This window comes from Musca domestica, unplaced genomic scaffold (assembly GCF_030504385.1).
Source record: "Musca domestica strain aabys unplaced genomic scaffold, Musca_domestica.polishedcontigs.V.1.1 1, whole genome shotgun sequence".
Classification (NCBI taxonomy): Eukaryota; Metazoa; Arthropoda; class Insecta; order Diptera; family Muscidae; genus Musca; species Musca domestica.
The window spans coordinates 6,105,170-6,125,241 of record NW_026712114.1 but is presented as its reverse complement, the minus strand read 5'-3'; the positions used below and the strand labels follow the sequence as shown (position 1 = coordinate 6,125,241).

General features: G+C 36.3%; 1 protein-coding gene across 1 annotated transcript; it reads left to right on the top strand.

The window, feature by feature from the left end:
• Positions 1–776: 776 nt before the first annotated feature.
• LOC101892398 (uncharacterized) lies at positions 777–17,178 on the top strand. The gene is made up of 2 exons (XM_005185906.3): positions 777–1,221; positions 17,004–17,178. The coding sequence occupies exons 1-2, from the start codon at positions 797–799 to the stop codon at positions 17,176–17,178; spliced, it is 600 nt and encodes a 199-aa protein (XP_005185963.1). The 5' UTR covers positions 777–796.
• Positions 17,179–20,072: the final 2,894 nt, after the last annotated feature.

The following is a 20,072-nucleotide window of genomic DNA, read 5'->3' as shown; positions in this document are numbered from 1 at the left end:
AGAGGGAGGTGGATGGTAGAACCGGTGCCGGATGAAAGACAAATGAAACACGTGCATTTGGTCCAAAAGGCCATGCGCCAGAATTGTCTCTCTTTTCGAATGTTTTGGGAATTCTGATAACAGTGAGACAATGAAAGAGAGTAGCTCTGTTAATACCTAACAGCCAACTGTTGAATCCCCTTTGAGGGCTGGAAGTATAAAATCCTTTACAGCATCCTTAAGGATAGTCAGTGATTCGTTGGATTTGATGCCATAAACATTGAAAAGGAGTAACGGTAGTTCTTTTGAGAATATTTTGGATACGTCTGAAATTCGTCAAACACTTGTTGGTTTCCTTTGCATCCATCATCAACATTAAAAGGATAATTGCTAATGAAAGGATGTGAAAAGTTTCTCCCTGCAGTTTATGTGCCATTTTATTGCTTCGAGTTAATGAATGGAAAAATGTGATGATAGAATACGGCTTGAGTAATTATTCGCTTTTAGAGGCAATAAAAAGTACCTCGCCTTTCGTAGAGAATCGAAAATTAAAGTTGGTCATGTGTGAGTCGTAAAAAAACACAGAGTTGAGAAGTTATCATTGAAAATCGAAAAATCAAAATTTAACGAAACGAATATTAAGTCAATTAATAAAGTTAATTAAAAGCTCGATTGGAAATAAAACTCAAACCAAAAAAAAAAATAATAATAAAAAAAATTCAAAAAAATTAAAAAAAAATAAATAAAAAATATCAGAACCAAAAAATACAAAAAAAAATAAAAAAAAAAATAAAATAAAATAAAACACAAAACAAAAATGATTTCCAACATATCCCCGAAATGTTTCCACCTTACCCTAACCACCCTGATCCTGCTGCTTGGCAATGCCGAAACCCAAGGGGATTTCAATTACAACCACAATGCTACTCCCACGGCAAACATGGAAAACAAGGATACCAATTATCGCAACAAGAACAACAACAACAACCACATCACTCCTGTGAGTGAATCTGAATCCTCCTCATCAGCAGCTGCAGTATTTGCTGCTGCAATGTCAGCATTGAGCACCACAGCTGCAACAAGCATGATAGCAAACAGCAACAATGACCGATCCCTTGTCCACTGTGGCAATACCCAAAAAATGGTCGATAATTGTTTCAGGGATTTGCCACCGCATCTGATGGAATTCCTGCAGAGCCCCAAAATTGTCATCGACGAAAAGGAAATCAAAAACAAGTGCAAGTGAGTTTTTTTTTTTGAAATTCGAAACTACAAGAACAACATGAAAGGAAAAAGAATTTTGAGAAAAGAAAATTTCTAAATTTGTAGCTGAGGCAGAATAGACAAGGAGGTGGTTAAAATTGGATAGAAACTACGTTTCTTTGTGGTTATCTTCTAAATTTATCGAAATGCCGATGTCGTGGCAAAGTACTTGGGACAATATTTTGTTTTGGTATACTAGTGCCGGGAGCGGAATTCATATGGAATTTAGAGTATGCCTTATATATTTTAAAGCTGGAATCTTAAAATTCTGGATTCTGGTGGCTAACTATTGCGGAGTAGTGAAATGACTACATTTTTGGGAAATATTAAAAATATATGTGGGTCCTGTATAAATTAGTGGACCTGAATCGGATATTTTCCGTTATGAGAGAATAGACCTTTCAAAATCCCCAAATGTCAAGTTTGAGTTGATTTGGTTGACGATTGTCGCAGAAGCCTTCAAAATCCCGAAGAGAATTTAGAATTTGAGTCCAAAAATAAAGTTTTAGCATTTGTACTATCGTTTTAGGCAAAAAAATATCCGAAAACCCCAGCTTATCTGATTACAAGAGAAATTTGAAAAATGTTGACACCTGAACTGTAGAATTTTAGTAAAGAAACTTTACTTTTGGTACCTTTTAGTACAAAATGTCAAGAATCACTCACCTCTTACAATCTTATATTGACGCCCATATTTCAGGAATCTCCCTACCCCTTGGGGACTTGATTGTATTTTTGGGAAATATTAAAAATATATGTTGACCTGAATCGGAATATTTTCCGTTATGAGACAACAGACCTTTAAAAACCCCCCAAATATCAGGTTTGAATTGAAATTGTGGCAGAAACCCTTAAAAATCCCAAAAATCTGGAGGTTCTGTCATATGGGGGCTATACGAAAACGTGGACCGATATATCCCATTTACGAACTTATCCTGCCTACTGGTACACAATGCATGTATGCAAAATTTCAAACCTATGGCAAAAAAATTTTGTATGCAGGTTCAGATCTTCGTAGCCACCATATAACGGTAACTTCCGATATTCGGTATTCTCATGATTTTAACGAGATTATTTACCGGAATTATTTATAAATTCGCATTCGTAATGGTAACTACAGCCTATGACAAACATTTTTGTATACCGGCCCAAGTCTTCGTATAACCCCCATATAACTGTAGCTGCCGATATTCGGTATTTTTATGATTTCAGCAACATTATTCACCGGTATCGTTTCAAATGTCATACTGGAAGATACTAATGGGTACTACAGCCTATGATAAAAAATTTTCTTATGCAGGTCCACGTCTTCGTATAGCCCTTTTGTAGCGGTTTTCAATTAAGTGATAGTTTTCGGATTTTTTTTGAAAATTTTCAAGCTTTTTTTCAAATGGTGGAGGGTATTAAAAGTTTGGCCCGGCCAAACTTAGCTGCTTTTTTACTTGTTTAAATTCCACTTGGAACTGGGGATGTAGCATCAGAGTCGGCGGTACCTCCCAAAAATTTAGAATTTATACGCACATATCTATTGATCGATTACAGACACATTCTCCAAATTTGGAATGTGCAACGGAATTTAAAACCACAAGTTAAAAAGCAGTAAGTTCGTCCGGGCCGAACTTTGATCACCCTCCAACATTTGGAACGAATTTGGAAATTTTCAAAAATAAAATCCCTCAAAAATGTCTGTTAAAATCTTAAAAAATATCGAATATAGCCGTTATAATGGGGTCTATACGACGTGGACCTACATTGGCATTGTTTGTCATAAGCCATTACTATATTCAAATTCGAAACTTGAAATAAACGGTGGATAATGTAGCTAAAATCATCAAAATACCGAATATAGGGACGTACTGATGTATGGGGCCTATAGGAAGACCTGGACCTGCACAGACAATTTTCTGGCATAGGCTGTAGTACCCATTACGAGCTTCAAATACTAAATTTGAAACAATTCCGGTTAATAATGTCGCTAAAATCACCAAAATACCGGAGGTACCGTTATATGGAGGCTATACGAAGACCTGGACCTGCATAGACAATTTTCTGTCACAGACTATAGTTCCCATTACGAACTCTAAATACGTAATTTGAAACTACTCCGGTGAATAATGACGCTAAAATCACCAAAATACCGAATATAGGGAGATACCATTATATGGAGGCTATACGAAGACCTGGACCTGCATAGACAATTTTCTGTCACAGACTGTAGTTCCCATTACGAACTTCAAATCCCAAATTTAAAATAATTCCGGTGAATAATGTCGCTAAAATCATCAAAATATTGAATATCGGAAGGTACCTTTAAATGGGGGCTATATGAAGACGTGGACCTGCACAGACAATTTTCTGTCACAAGCTGTAGCATCCATTATGAACTTCAAATACGACATCTCAAATAATTTCGGTGGGTTTTGTACCTAAACTCGTCAAAATACCGAATATAGGGAGGTACTGATATATGGGGCCTATACGACGACATGGACCTGCATAGACAATTTTCTGTCGCAGACTGTAGTATCCATTTCGAACTTCAAATACTAAATTTGAAACAATTCCGGTTAATAATGTCGCTAAAATCACCAAAATACCGAATATAGAGAGGTACCGTTATATCGGAGCTATACGAAGACCTGGACTTGCATAGACAATTTTCTGTCACAGGCTGTAGCATCCATTACGAACTTCAAATACGACATCTCAAACAATTTCGGTGGGAATTGTACCTAAACTCGTCAAAATACCGAATATCGGGAGGTAGCGTTGTATGGGGGCTATACGAAGACCTGGACCTGCATAGACATTTTTCTGTCATAGGCTGTAGTATCCATTACCAACCTCAAATATCAAATTTGAAACAATTCCGGTAAATAATGTCGCCAAAATCATCAAAATACCGAATATCGGGAGGTACCGTTATATGGGGGCTATACGAAGACGTAGACCTGCACAGACAATTTTCTGTCATAGGCTGTAGTATCCATTACGAACTTCAAATAACAAATTTGAAATAATTCCGATGAATGATGTCGCTAAAATCATCAAAATACCGAATATGGGGAGATACCGCTATATGGGGGCTATACAAAAACGAGGACCTACATGGCTCATTTACGAACTTAACCTGCCTACTGAAAAAATAAACATGTTTGCAAAATTTTAGCCATCTATCTCAATTCGGTCGAAAGATAGCGTGATTACAAAAGACAGGCAGACAGTCTTCTTCGCAACCACAGGTTCAGAAATCGGAAGCGACCAGTTTTCCTTGCCTTGCGACTGGGGTAATTTTTTAAAGTGGCAGTAGCCTCCCCGTCTTAGCTGGTTTTGCCAGAAATACAAAAATATCATATGTCAGTGGGGTTCCCAAAGTGATAGCCTGGTCATGGAATGACCCTTTGGAGGACAGAAGAAGCTGCTGGTTTTTTGCATATGTGGAGGGCGTGGAATTCCCGAAGGGTAGAGGTTCCGGTTCCACATACCTTGGGAAATTGCCTGTGTCACTCTACATGACTTGGACATATTGTTCCGACATTCTACATACGACTGGCGTTTACACATATAAATAACAATCCAACATTTCAAACACGGCCGGAGGGCCGTAGTATTCTCAACATCCTCGAACAGCGTGGTATGATTAACCTTTGATAAGTCAAGAGCCTCCCCTACTCTTTTATGGCACTGTTCTGGTTGACTCCTCGACTAATATGTGTGTGTATGTAGGGTGCAATGCTGTTGTGGTGCTGTGTTGTGAACGGAAGCCCGGTTGATGGTTAGCTTCCTCTGATGCTGGGGACGAATAAAGCCTCGAGTCTTTGTCACGGGGGACAAAAACGAAATTGCCCGGTATTATTCGCCTTGCTGGCATCCTTGTCCGGTTTCAGTAGCGGGACCACTCTGCCCATTTTCCAGAATCCGGTAACAAGGTGGTCAGGGCATTATGTCTTAGTGCATTTGTTTGTAACAGGCAAGAGGAAACGGAATAGACCCATACTTCCTTTTGATGATCTGCATAGAATCACATTCTGAGTCGATTTATGCATGCCCGTCCGTCCATCCGCCTGTCCATGTATTTTTGTAAACAAAATACAGTTCCTATTTATTGCCCTATCCAGATGAAATTATGCACAAATCATTTGTTTGGCCCAACGAAGAACCCTATTGAAATTGGAGATAATCGGTCAAAATTTAGATGTAGCTCCCATATATATCTTCGTCCGATTTGCTTTTATTGTGAACCAAACATCTAATATCAGCCCGAATAGTGTGGAATTTTGCACATACAACCAAATTAGGCCTGAAAATAAGTATGCCAAATTTGATCGAAATCGGTTCACCTTACCTAGCTATGGCTCCCATATATATTGTTCATCCGATTTGTTATATTTGTTACCCACAGCCGTAATATGCACTCCGTAACAACAATATTCAGGGAAATATATCAACTGCAGCTCAGAAATACCTTTGCTAAATTTTATCGAGATCCGTTCAGATTTGGATATAGCTCCCATATATAACTTCGTACGATTTTCCTTTTATTGTGCACCAAACGTCTAATATTTATCCAAATGGGATGAAATTTGGCGCTTACGACCGAATTAAGTTTATAAGCTAGTATGTCAAATTTGGTGAAGATCGGTGCAGATATAGATATAGCTCCCATATATAACTTCGTCCGATTTACCTTTTATTGTACACCAAGCGTCTAATATTTGTCCAAATAGGATGGAATTTGGCACTTATGACCGAATTGAGTCTAGAAGCTAGTATATCAAATTTGGTGAAGATCGGTTCAGATATAGCTATAGCTCCCATATATAACTTCGTCCGATTTACCTTTTATTGTACACCAAGCGTCTAATATTTGTCCAAATGGGATAAAATTTGGCACTTATGACCGAATTGAGTCTAGAAGCTAGTATATCAAATTTGGTGAAGATCGGTTCAGATATAGCTATAGCTCCCATATATATTGTTCATCCGATTTGTTATATTTGTTACCCACAGCCGTAATATGCATATTTAGTCTTTTGAACTTTAAATTATAATCATAGCGTGAATGATTAAATTCTCCCATCAAATCTTTTAAATGTTATGCGGAGCTCTACTAAATTAGCAAAGTGGTGTAGGGTATGATAAAGTCGATCCCGCCCGACTTTAAGACTTTCTTTGCAGGTATTCTACAATTAGCCATGGACAAAATTCCATAACTCTAGCTTTAACCATCAATTAAAACCTTGAGTATTCATTTAGTTCGGATTTGAAAACTGTGACCTTATATCGTTGCATACATTACCTGTGCTTCACCGGTCATATGCCATATTCAAAGGTTCTTGCTACGACAATTTCTTTCGAGTGTTAATGTGATTGTCAGTCACTCACTTCTCACTGAGCTCTCCTATGTATGTCTATGAAGCTTCTCCATAGATTTGAACCCCTTTATTATCAAATTTTTTTTTTTTGCAAGTCTCAAGTTTTTCCCACATTCAACAACATACAAGGGTTCTCCCAACGAACTTAACTCGGTTTTCACCCATTTTTCCTTTGCCCTGCATTGATTGAATTTCAAAGAAAAACAATCCGATTTAATTTTCAGCAAAAAAAAAGTATCTCTTTTTTTGTAATCAGCTTAAATACTTACAAAATATTAAATGATACGATTTTAAATGGGTCCAGCGAGACAAAAAAGGGCAACGAGACATGGGAAAAATGGGAGAGAACGAGAGAGAACGTTTAATTAATTCATTTAATTCGTACGCGATTAATTACTTTGTTATTAATTAAATACTATAAATAATGATTTCGATTCGGCCACTGAGTCCTGTTAGCCATGTTGGCGAGAGGGGGGAGGTCAAAATGTTATTTTAATGGAGCAACAAAGGTTAGAACAACAACAACGACAACGGAATAGCATCAAAAAATGGCTGCGGCTGCAACGGAATGAAGGAAATTCAATACCCGCACAAAACATTAATTATCCGCCTGGCCACAGACACATAGAACACAAAAATGTCTGTTGCAGAACATATGTAGGTATAGATGCTTGGATTAGATACCCATTAACTAGAGACGCGGATCATTACTTGTTCTATGGGCATGTAAAACAGATTTTAGTACCAAAAGACAAGTACAGATTTGAAACATTCGTTGTTTTACGAAGGTCGATGCTCTGTATTTAAAAGAAACAAGTAAAATAGTATCAGTCGGTTTTGCAGACAGATGTATACCCCAGCCTTGATTTATGATTTTTGAAACTGGAAAGGAAATCCAACATTTATATCCAATTTTATGCGAAATAATAAATTCCGCTAAATTACATATTTATATCAGATTTCTGGTTAAGAGAAATATTTAGATGCAGCAAGCTGTAAAAAATCGCCGCAAATTATGAAAGATATTAGTATTGGAAATTGTGGCCCTTTGTGGATGAGGTTCCAGAAGGGGTTGACAGATATATATCATCTACACAACATATCTGTGTGACATTTGAGTAGATGGATAGATGGATTTGGATGCTTACATCGCTTTCTCTGAGCGTTTTGTGAACCTAATGTGGTGGAGGTACCAGAAGAAATGGTGCGATCTCTACCATCTTCATAACAGATCTTGTGTTGATGGAAATATTAAGATGTATCAGGTCTGAGTATAACCTAAGGTTATTTTTGCGTTTTATGTTCATTATGAATATTTCAAATTTTGACCTTTTGTGGAAGAGGTACCAGAAGGAGTGGACCGATATATCCTATCTTAACACCAGACCTTGGTTTTATAAAAATAATTTGAAGAGAACCGAAAACTCATTTCGGATTTTACAACCGTGTTGATAAAAAAAAAATGTTGGCATGTAACAATTCTGAATGAGCTTTATGGATATTCTAAATTTTGACGCTTTGTGGGAGAGGTATCTGAAGAAATGAACCGATATATTTCATCTTTGCCTTGGGTTCATAAAAATATCGTGATTTATGTAATTCGATGATAATCGGATACTTACATCACATTTTGTAAGAGTTATAATTATTCAAAATTCTGACCCTTTGTTGGGGAGCTACTGGATACAGCTAAGCGATATTGTCCATTTTCGCACCTGACCTAGAAGTGATGGAAATACATATTAGGATATGCAAAGTAGGAGCAAAATCGGATTATCCTTTTCCTCTCTGTGCAGTAAAATATTTTCTTTGAGGAGAAGGAGTGGACCGATATTGTCCATCTCCGAACTCCATCTAAGTTTGATAATAATATTACGATGTAACAATTTTGAACCAAATCGGATACTCCTTTCGAAAGTTCCGAAAACTACCACTTAATTGAAAACCACTACATGGGGATTATACGAAAACGTGGACCTGCAAACGAACATTTTTGGTCATAGTTTGTAGCACCATTTACGAACTTCAAATACGAAATTTGAAATAATTCCGATAAATAATGTCGCTAACATCATGAAAATACCAAATATCGGCAGGTATCGTTATGTGGTGCCTATTCGAAGATTTGAACATGCATACAAAATGTTTTGCCATAGGTTGTAGTACCAATTGGTATCTTCCAATACGAAACTTGAAACGATGCTGGTGAATAATGTTGCTGAAATCATAAGAAAAAATACCGAATATCGGGAGATACCGTTATATGGGGCCTACCCGAAGACTTGGACCTGCATACAAAAATGTTTAACATAGATACCTGTGGTACCCATTACGAACTTCAAATACGAAATTACAAATAATTCCGGTAAATAATGTCGCTAAAATCATGAAAATACCGAATATTGGGAGGTACTGTTATATGGGGCTATACGAAAACGTAGACCTGCACAGACAATTTTCTGTCATATGCTGTAGCATCCATTACTAAGATCAAATACCAAATTTGAAACAATTTCGGTGAATATTGTCGCTAAAATCAACAATGTACCGAATATCGGGAGGTACCGTTATAAGAGGGCTAAACCAAAACGTGGACCTTCATGGACCATTTACGAACTTAAACTGTCTACTGGTAAACTATGCATTTATGCAAAATTTTACCCTTCTATCTCAATTCGTTCGAAAGATAGCGTGATTACAACAGACAGACAGACGGAGATCGCTAAATCGACTTATATAATATATATATAATATATATATATATATATATATATATATATATATATATATATATATATATATATATATATATATATATATATATATATATATATATATATATAATATATATATATATATATATATATATATATATATATATATATATATATAATTTACCCCCCATACTATGGTGGAGGGTGTAAAAGGAGGGCCTACACTGTTTAAGGAATTCTATTACAAAAATCGTAAATTTTTCCAAAAAAAAAAAAAGGTTTTAAGGATTTTTTAATACTTTTTCACCGGTGGCGCCCAACATGGCAAATACCATTTTCCTAGCTGATATATTTTAACGTTGATTTAATTACTTAAAAAAAAATACTACTATAGAAATTTCTTGAATCGTGGGTTTTATTTATATTTTTTATCGTCAATTTTAGAAACTAATCTTTTATTTTTTTTTTTATAAAACAATTCGTGGTAATTTTTTTTTTTTTTTTTGTAATCGTGGTTATCTTCAAATTTCATTTTTCAGTGGATTTTTTAATACATTTTTTTCAAACGTGGATTTTTTAATATTTATTTTCAGTCCAGGTTTTTTATTTATTTATTTTTTTTTTTTTATTTATTTATTTTTTTTTTTGAATCGTGAACTTTTTGAACATATGTTTCAGTTGTGGATTTTTTTAAAATTTTTAAATTTTAGTGTTTTAAAATAGTTTCTTTCAATTAAGAATTTTCAATAATGAATTAAAAAAATAACATGGATTTTTCAAAATATTTTTTTTTTTTTTTTTGATTTCAAGTGTTTTTAATTTTTCTTAATTCTTTTGGATATTTCAAAAATTCTAAATTTATTGACAATCTTTTCCATATACTTTTCGACAAAATATCGCAGATTTTGTAAATATTTCCCAAATAAAATGTTTTACATAATTCCTGAATAGTGACGGTCCTGTTCCCCCACTTCGGATATTTTTGTTTGGGATGAAATAGCTTATTCCGATTGAAATCTGTTATGCATAAAGAGGACTTATCTTTTACCCTCCACAATTTTTAATAAATTCTTCCATTACCCCCTAACCTCACCATTCTACTCCACTTAATTTCCTTCTTGAGAAATACAGTAAAATTAAATAATTCCTTGCAACACGTCCTTTAATGCCATTTCGAAAAAAGTTTAAAAGTAATTAAATCAAAATAGAAATATATCAGTTAGGAAAATGGCATTTGTCACGTTGGGCGCCACCTAAACACACTGTGAGGGAAATAAATCCATGGCAAAGAAGATTAACACCCTCCAATACCATTTCGTTATGCTGCCTTTTTCCTTCCCCCAAACACATTTTTTATGAACTCCTAAAGTTGCAAATTCCCAAAATTTGTTTGTTGTGATTTTTAAAATTCAGGCCACATAATTGGTTGAGGGGCAAGGAAAAAAAAATAAATAAAATAAAAAAATAAATATAATTTACAAGATTTTCTTTCAGCCGTAGAAGAAGTGGCACAACAGCCTCAAGTGGCAAATGAAGATGAAATTTGTCAAAGGAAGTCCCAAAGTTTGAAAAAAAAAGAATTGAAAAAATATTTTTTTTAATTAGAAGAGAAAACAAAAGAAAGTTGAGCACCTTTTTTTTTGAGTTGTTAATTGGTTATAAAATCATGTTTTTGTTTTCACAAACCTAAAAAAATATTATTTTTCCAAAGGGTAAGAAGCCTTGTTGTCTTTGAACAACCTGTCATCATAAAATGTTGTTTTTTTCCTACTTTTCCTTATTGCCTTTTCTCCTGACCGACCGACCCCCACTCTGGCTTTATTATTGAAAGAGAGTGCCTTTTAACGAAATTTCCTAATCAGATTAGACATAAGACAATGACTAATGATGGATACATTGACGAATGAGCAGAGACATCAAGGAGCTAAGTGATAAAAAGCATCCGGCAGAAGGGACAAAGAGAGAGAGAGGCATTGTCTGGTGTTGGCTTTCCTTGTTTTTTTTTTTTTTTTTTTTGATGGATGACTGACTGAAAGAGTGATATGATCTTCCCTTATGCCATACCTTGCCTACGTGTACATATCATGGAAACAGAATGCATGGGAAATGTTTTTCTTGTACGGAAAAAACCTTGGAAACTATTTTCCTGATTCATAAAAGGATTGCTGTTGATGGATTTCTAATTGGGAAGAGATGTTCCATTATTAGAGGATTGTTAATTATTTCATTAGCCTTTACCAAGAAAATAAACCACCTGGAGATAAACAAGTAAACGGCAATTTTTGTAATACCCTACCTAACAGATGGATGTGGATTGTTACCTGTGTAAGGGGGTTTTGAGTGAAAGCAAAAAATGTCGGAAATAGCATCAAATTTTAGAATAAGTTTAGATTTGTTCGAATTGGTCACCTTTGGCACGAATTATGGCCTTCAAACGGCCAATGAAACCGTCACACGCTGCCCGAATGTTGCTCTGCGGTATTTTGGGCCATTACCGGCGAAGAGCTTGCTTGAGGTGATCGATACTTTGGTATTTTTTAGTGCCAACCTTGCTTCCCAAAATACTTCAGACACAATAGTCCAACGGATTGGTAAAGGAAGCGAGGAACCTCATTTTGTAACCATTCTTGGGTGGCGCATGCTGAGTGCCATGATGCTAAGTCCTGTTGGAATGTCCAAGGTCTGCGGCCAAAATGTTTGGGTGCCCTCCAGAATATTTTCGCAATAATATTCGCAAAAAATGTCGGAAAAAGCATCAAATTTTAGAATAAGTTTAGATTTGTTCGAATTGGTCACCTTTGGCACGAATTATGGCCTTCAAACGGCCAATGAAACCATCACACGCTGCCCGAATGTTGCTCTGCAGTATTTAGGCCCATTCCCAACGGTGCACTTGCTTGAGCTGATCGACGCATTGGTATTTTTTAGTGTCAACCTTGCTATCCAAAATACTCCAGTCACAATATTCCCACGAATTGGTATCCGGAGATTTTGGTGGCCATTGTGCGCTGCAAATGAAGCGAGGAAACTCATTTTGTAACCATTTTTGGGTGCCGGCGCGTGCTGAGTGCGATGATGCTGAGTCCTGTTGGAATGTCCAAGGACTGCGGCCAAAATGATTGGGTGCCCTCATGAATATTTTCGCGATAATATTCGAAGAAAAAATGTCGGAAAATAGTATCAAATGTTAGAATAAGTTTAGATTTGCTCGAATTGGAATTATGGCCTTTAAACGGCCAATGAAATCGTCACACGCTGCCCAAATGTTGCTCTGCGGTATTTTGGCCCATTCCCGGCGAAGCGCTTTCTTGAGGTGAGTGATCGACACTTTGGTATTTTTTAGTCCCAACCTTGCTTTCCAAAATAAGCCAGATACAATAGTCCAACGGATTGGTATCCGGAGATGGTATCGCGATGGTGCTGAATCCTGTTGGAATGTCCAATTTCTGCGGCCAAAATGTTTGCGTACCCAAGGCTGTAATACACCCTACAGAATATTTTCATGATAATACTCGGCATTTATTCTGATGCCACGGTCGATTAATACGAGCGGGGATCGACCATCGGATGTTATGGCGGCCCACACTGCACCATCACCATGCCCGAAGCTTGAGTTCTGGTGGCCAACCGAAGGTGCACATTTTCAGCTGACCTCTTTGTTGGCAAGAAAACACGATCATTTTGTTTGTTTACAAACTGCAGGACAACGAATGTTTTCTCATCGGAGACGGAGAAAACCAAATTCGGCAGTTCACCACTTTCGACCAAGCGAGCCAACTCTTTAGCTCTTTTGAGTCTATTTTCTTTCTGTGGCGGTGTAAGTTCTTGCACTTTTTGGAATTTCAATGGCTTACCCCGAGCTCATTTTTCAATATTTGCCGAATTTGCGATATATTCAGCTCACTAGCCATTTTTAAGCCACTGCGACGTGGGTTTCGATCAAGGCGCTTCTTTACTTTTCCAACCATTTCTGCTGATGTTGCTGTTTTCTTCCATCCATTTCCTTGATGTCGGGCTATGCTACCAGTCTCGAGTATCACGGTAACGAGCGATGGTACGAGACACAAAAGATTTATTCACATTTAAATGCTGGAGTGCTCTAACGATAGCCACTTGTGGTTTTCCAGCCAAATATAGAGAAATCACACTATCACGCTTGAATTCTATCACGAATAACTTTTTTTCCGGAGAATTCTCACCAAAATGCTTTTGTACGTATGTAAGCAATATAATGAGCTGTCACTGGAATAATTTTAACAGCTGTCGGACGAGTGGCTTAGAAATGACAGCAGTCTGAAGTAGGTTGCAGTTTTTTTCAACTCAACCTGTATATGGGAGCTATAGCTATATCTGAACCGATTTTCATAAAATTTCACATACTTGTTTCTAGGCTCAAATTGGTCGTTAGTACCAAATTTCATCCAATTTGGGCTAATATTACACGTTTTGTGCGCCAAAGAAAGCGAATCGGACGAAGTTATACATATGGGATCTATATCCAAATCTGAACCGATCATGATAAAATTTGGCAAAGATATTTCTGAGCTGCATTTGATATATTTCCCCAAATATTGTTGTTACAGAGTGCATATTACGGTTGCGGAGGACAAAAATAACAAATCGTATGAAAAGTATATATAGGAGCAATAGCTATATTTGAATTGATTTCGATCAAATATGACATAGTTATTTCCAAACCAATTCTGGTCGTATATGCAAAATTCCATACAAATTGGTATAATACGTTTGATTCACAATAAAAGACAAATCGGACGAAGATATATATTTGGGAGCTATACCTAAATTTTGACCGTTTAAACTCCAATTTCATTGGGATTCGTCCTTGGGCCAAACAAATTATTTGTGCAAAAATTGCATGTGGATCGGGCAGTAAATGCGATCTGTACTTTGTTTAAAAAAAATACATGGACAGATGGACGGATGGACATGCATAAATCGACTCCGAATGTGATTCTATGCAGATCATCAAAAGGAAGTATGGGTCTATCTCGTTTCCTTTTGCCTGTTACAAACAAAGGCACAAAGACATAAAACCCTGACCACCTTGTGGTGTAGGGTATAATATTTAATAATTTCATAAAAAGATCTAATATATAGACGGTATATATTGCTCAGCTTCTTCAGGAACCTCCTCCACAAATGCTCATAGTTTTCCAAACAAAACGACATAACTCACATAAAGCGAAGGGAATTTGCAAATCGTCTGTTAAGCTTGAGTTGGGTCAGAATATTGACAATATTGGCATATTAAAAACTCTATTTTCAAAAACCTTCAAAGATTTCTAAACTAGAACCGATTGACTACTCTTTCTGCTTCATCGACCACAAACGACCGAATTTAGTAAAAAGCGATAGGTGAACGTTTTATTTTACTTTGGGGTTCGGTCAATTGGCCGCCTAGATTTACCGCCCTCATACTATTTACCGATTTACCGCCCTCATACTATTTTTTGTGGCACCATGTTACAGCTTTCTTACATTTTCCGATTATTTTTTTTTTTACTTTCCTATAAAGTTTCTTAAAAATCTCAATTTTTTTAAGTGATGGCAGTCCTCAAACATTTTTCACATCGTAATATTTTTTTATCAAAATAAGGTCAGTTAAGAAAATGAAGAAGTAAAAATTAAGCTAAGTTCGGTCGGGCCAAACTTTTGATACCCTCCACCATTTGAAAGGAATTTGGAAATTTTCAAACAATAAAATCCGTTAAAAAAATTCTATTAAAATCTTAAAAATACCGAATATAGTCGTTATATTAGGGTCTGCACGACGTGGACCTACATAGGCATTGTTTGTCATAAGCCATTGCCATATTTCAATTCGAAACTTGAAATAAACGGTGAATAATGTAGCTAAAAGCATTAAAATACCGTGTGTAGGGAGGTACCATTATATCGGAGCTATACGAAGACCTGGACCTGCACAGACAATTTTCTGTCACAGGCTGTAGCATCCACTACGAACTTCAAATACGATATCTCAAACAATTTCGGTGAGTATTGTACCTAAAATCATTAAAATACCGAATATAGGGAGGTACTGATATATGGGGCCTATACGAAGACCTAGACCTGCATACACAATTTTCGGTAACAGACTGTAGTTTCCATTACGAACTCCAAATACACAAATTTGAAACAATTCCGGTGAATAATGTCGCCAAAATCGTCAAAATACCGAATATCCGGAGATACCGTTATATGGGGGTTATATGAAGACATGAACCGGCACGGAAAATTTTCTGTCGCAGGCTGTAGTATTCATTACGAACTTCAAATACCAAATTTGAAACAATTCCGGTGAATAATGTCGCTAAAACCGTCAAAATACCGCATATCCGGAGGTACCCTCATATGGGGACTATCTGAAAACGTGGACCTACATCACCCATTTTCAATACAAAAAGTCCTGCAGACATAATAGACATTTGAGTAAAATTTTATCAACCTATTTCATTTCGCTCGGAGGCTTTTTCTTCGTATAGCCCCCATATAACGGTACCTCCCGATATTCGGTATTTTGATGATTTTAGCGAATTTATTCACCGGAATTGTTTCAAATTTGGTATTTGAAGTTCATAATGGATACTACAGTCTAAGACAGAAAATTGTCTGTGCAGGTCCACGTCTTCGTAGAGCCCCCATATAACGGTACCTCCCAATATTCGGTATTTTGATAATTTTATGGACATTTTTTCACCAGAATTGTTTCAAATTTGGTATTTGAAGTTCGTAATTGATACTACAGCCTAAGACAGAAAATTTTCCGTGCAGGTCCAAGTCTTCAAATAGCCCCCATATAACGGTACCTCTAGATATTCGGTATTTTTAAGATTTTAGCGAATTTATTCACCAGAATTCTTTCAAGTTTGGTATTTGAAGTTCGTAATGGATACTACAGCCTATGACAGAAAATTGTCTGTGCAGGTCCACCTCTTCCCCACCAAGCCCCCATATAACGATACCTCCCAATATTCGGTATTTTGATTTTATCGACATTATAACCGATTTTTTTAAGTTTCACAATTGAATATTGTAATGGCTTAAGACAAATGTTACCAACGTAAATTCATGTTGTCGTATAGACCCTTAATATAATAGCTACATTCGGTATTTTTAAAATTTTAACAGAATTTTTAACGGATTTTATGAGTTTCAAAATGAAGATCTTCAAAGGCTAAAAAGTTTCCCTTCCCGATTTTCTTTATGTTGTGTACTGAACTTCCTCCTATAGGGTGCTGTTGTACACTTATACCTCCGAAAAATATAATGCTCCATCTCCCTCTTTTAATAGCCTCTTATATTTTTTCCGTTTTTCTCCCAAAAGCGTAACAGAAGTCGTTTCCACGTAAAAGTCTTAAAAATTCCCACCTCTTTTCTTTCGCTTATTATCCCTTTGAGGGAAAAATAGGAAAAGGTTTGACGTTGTTAATGATTTAATTAAAGGAGGGAACTTTTGTTGTTTCTTCTCCTTTCCTCCTTATTTTTTCCCAGCTATTCTCTTTGCATTTCTTAGAAGGAGTTATGGTTGGCTCAAAGGGAATATTAACTGAGTGCCACGTTTCTGTTTCTTCTTTTTATGGAAATTTTGCCATCACTTTTTTGGTTTTTAATGTTTTTGCCTTTGCCTTTTTTCGTCCTGTCATTTCAGCGTCTTTCATCATGGCATGAGATGTTTCGACGACTATATGGTACGTTGCATTCCCAAACACAATGTCCGGATTCTGAATAACAACGTCGAGGGGGCGAGGAAATTTTTCACGAAATTTTGCGACGATCCCGTGTTTCAGAAGAGTGAGTATTTTCGAATTTATTTATTAATTTAATTTAATTAGGTTTTTATTTATTTATATATTTTAATTTTCTTGTAAATAAATTCAATTGGGTATTTTTCTTTCATTTAGCCTCTTGGCAAAACAAGTATTGCCTCGAGATTTTTTTCAAATAAATTTGAATAAATTATGACTAAATTTTGTGATTTTTTATTGTTAAAACATGGGATTTAAAGCTATGTATAGGGTGTACTTTTAAATTCAAAGAGACAAAGATACGTTCATAAATATACAGAGTGAGATTAAAAAACTGCAACCAACTTCAGACTGCTGTCATTTCTAAGCCACTCGTCCGACAGCTGTTAAAATTATTCTAGTGACAGCTCATTATATTGTTTACAAGCGTACAAAAGAGCATTTTCGTGAGAATTTTCCAGAAAAAAGGTTATTCGAGATGGAATTCAGGCGTGATAGTGTGATTTCTTTATATTTGACTGGAAAACCACAAGTGGCTATCGTTAGAGCTCTCCAGGATTTAAATGAGAATAAATCTTTTGTGTCTCGTACCATCGCTCGTTACCGTGATACTCGAGACCGGTAGCGTGGCCCGACGTCAAAGAAGTGGACGTGGAAGAAAAAAGCAACATCACCAGAAATGGTTCGAAAAGTAAAGAAGCAATGATTTGATCGGAACCCGCGTCGCAGTGGCCGAAAAATGGCTCGTGAACTGAAAATATCGCAATATTCCATTCGGCAAATATTGAAAAATGAGCTCGGGGTAAAGTCATTAAAATTTCAAGAAATTAAGAAAAAGAAGAAAAAAAGACCCAAAAGAGCTAAAGAGTTGCTTCGCTTGGCCGAAAGTGATAAACTGCAGAATTTTGGTTTTCTCCGTCTCCGATGAGAAAACATTCGTTGTTCCGCTGTTTGTAAACAAACAAATTGATCGTGTTTACTTGCCAAAGAGGTTAGCTGAAAATCTGCACCGAGATTAGATTGGCCACCATAACTCAAGCGCTGGCCATGGTGATGGTGTGGGACGCCATAAAATCCGATGGTCGCTCTCCGCTCGTATTAATCGAGCGTGGCATCAGAATAAATGCCGAATATTATGGCGAAAATATTCTGGAGGGTGTACTAAAGCCATGGGCAGGCAAACATTTTGGCCGCAGACCTTGGACATTCCAACAGGACTCAGCACCATCGAACTCAGCACGCACCACCCAAGAATGGTTACACAATGAGCTTCCTCGCTTCATTTCCACCGCACAAATGTCACCAAAATCTCCGGATACCAATCCTCGTTGGACTATTGTGCCTGGCGTGTTTTGAAAAGCAAGGATGGCACTAAAACATACCAAAATGTCGATCACCTCAAGCAAGCGCTTCGCCGGGAATAGGCTAAAATACCGCAGAGCAACATTCGGGCAGCGTGTGACGGTTTCATAAGTCGAACAAACCTTAAATTTTTCGAAAATTTGATGCTATTTCCGACATTTTTATAACCTCTACCATACTATGGAGGGTATATTCATTTTGTCATTCCGTTTGTAACTCATCGAAATAGTGATCTTAGACCCAAAAAAGTATATATATATATATATATATATATATATATATATATATATATATATATATATATATATATATATATATATATATATATATATATATATATATATATATATATATATATATCTTGATCAGCGTAAAATTCTAAGTCGATATAGCCATGTCCATATGTCTGTCTGTCCGTCTGCCAGTCTGCCTGTTGTAATCACGCTATCTTTCGAACGAATTGAGATAGAAGGCTAAAATTTTGCACACATGTTTATTTTGCCAGTAGGCAGATTAAGTTCGTAAATGGACCATGTAGGTCCACGTATTCATGTAGCCCCCATACAACGGTACCTCCCAATATTCGGTATTTTGATGATTTTAGGTACAATACTCACCGAAATTGTTTGAAATGTCGTATTTGAAGTTCGAAATGGATACTACAGCCTAAGGCAGAAAATTGTCTATGCTGGTCCAGGTCTTCGTAAAGCTCCCATATAACGACACCTCCCAATATTCGGTATTTTGATGATTTTAGCGACATTATTCACCGGAATTCTTTTAATTTTGGTACTTAATGTTCATAATGGATGCTACAGCCTATGACAGGAGATTGTCTGTGCAGGTCAACGTCTTCGTATAGCTTCCGCTACAACGGTACCTCCCAATATTCGGTATTTTGTTGATCTTAGCGTCATTATTCACCGGAATTGTTTAAATTTGGCATTTTTGGTTCGAAATGGATACTACCACATAAGACAGAAAATTGTCTGTGCAGGTCGACGTATTCGTATAGCCCCCTTATAACGGTACCCCCCGATATTCGGTATTTTGATGATTTTAGCGACATTATTTAACGGAATCGTTCCAAATTTGGTATTTGAAGTTCGAAATGAATACTGCGGCCTGAGACAGAAAATTGTTTGTGCAAGTCCACGTCTTCGTATAGCCCCCATATAACGGTACCTCCCAATATTCGGTATTTTGATGATTTTGGCTACATTATTGACCGTTTAATATGGTAATGACTTATGACAAACAATGCCTATGTAGGTCCACGTCGTATAGACCCCAATATAACGGCTATATTCGGTATTTTTAAAAATTTAACAGAATTTTTTAGGAATTTTATTTTTTGAAAATTTCGAAATTCCTTCCAAATGGTGGAGGGTATTCAAAGTTCGGCCCGGCCGAACTTACTGCTTTTTTACTTGTTTTTTTTTTTTTCATTCAAAAAAATGAAAAAAAAATGTAAAAATTATGGCGTTTGACTTTGTTGCAGAGTTTTTCTATCTCACCTTGTATAACTATCTATCCATGTACCCATATATTTATTGATATTTGTACCTATGCATCTCGCTGTATATCTCAAACTGATGATCATTTTAAAG

Coding starts and splice junctions, on each gene's coding strand:
- LOC101892398 (XM_005185906.3), top strand. CDS start 797: ATGATTTCCAACATATCCCCGAAATGTTTCCACCTTACCCTAACCACC. Junction 1,222..17,003: donor GAAATCAAAAACAAGTGCAA/GTGAGTTTTTTT, acceptor CTGTCATTTCAG/CGTCTTTCATCATGGCATGA.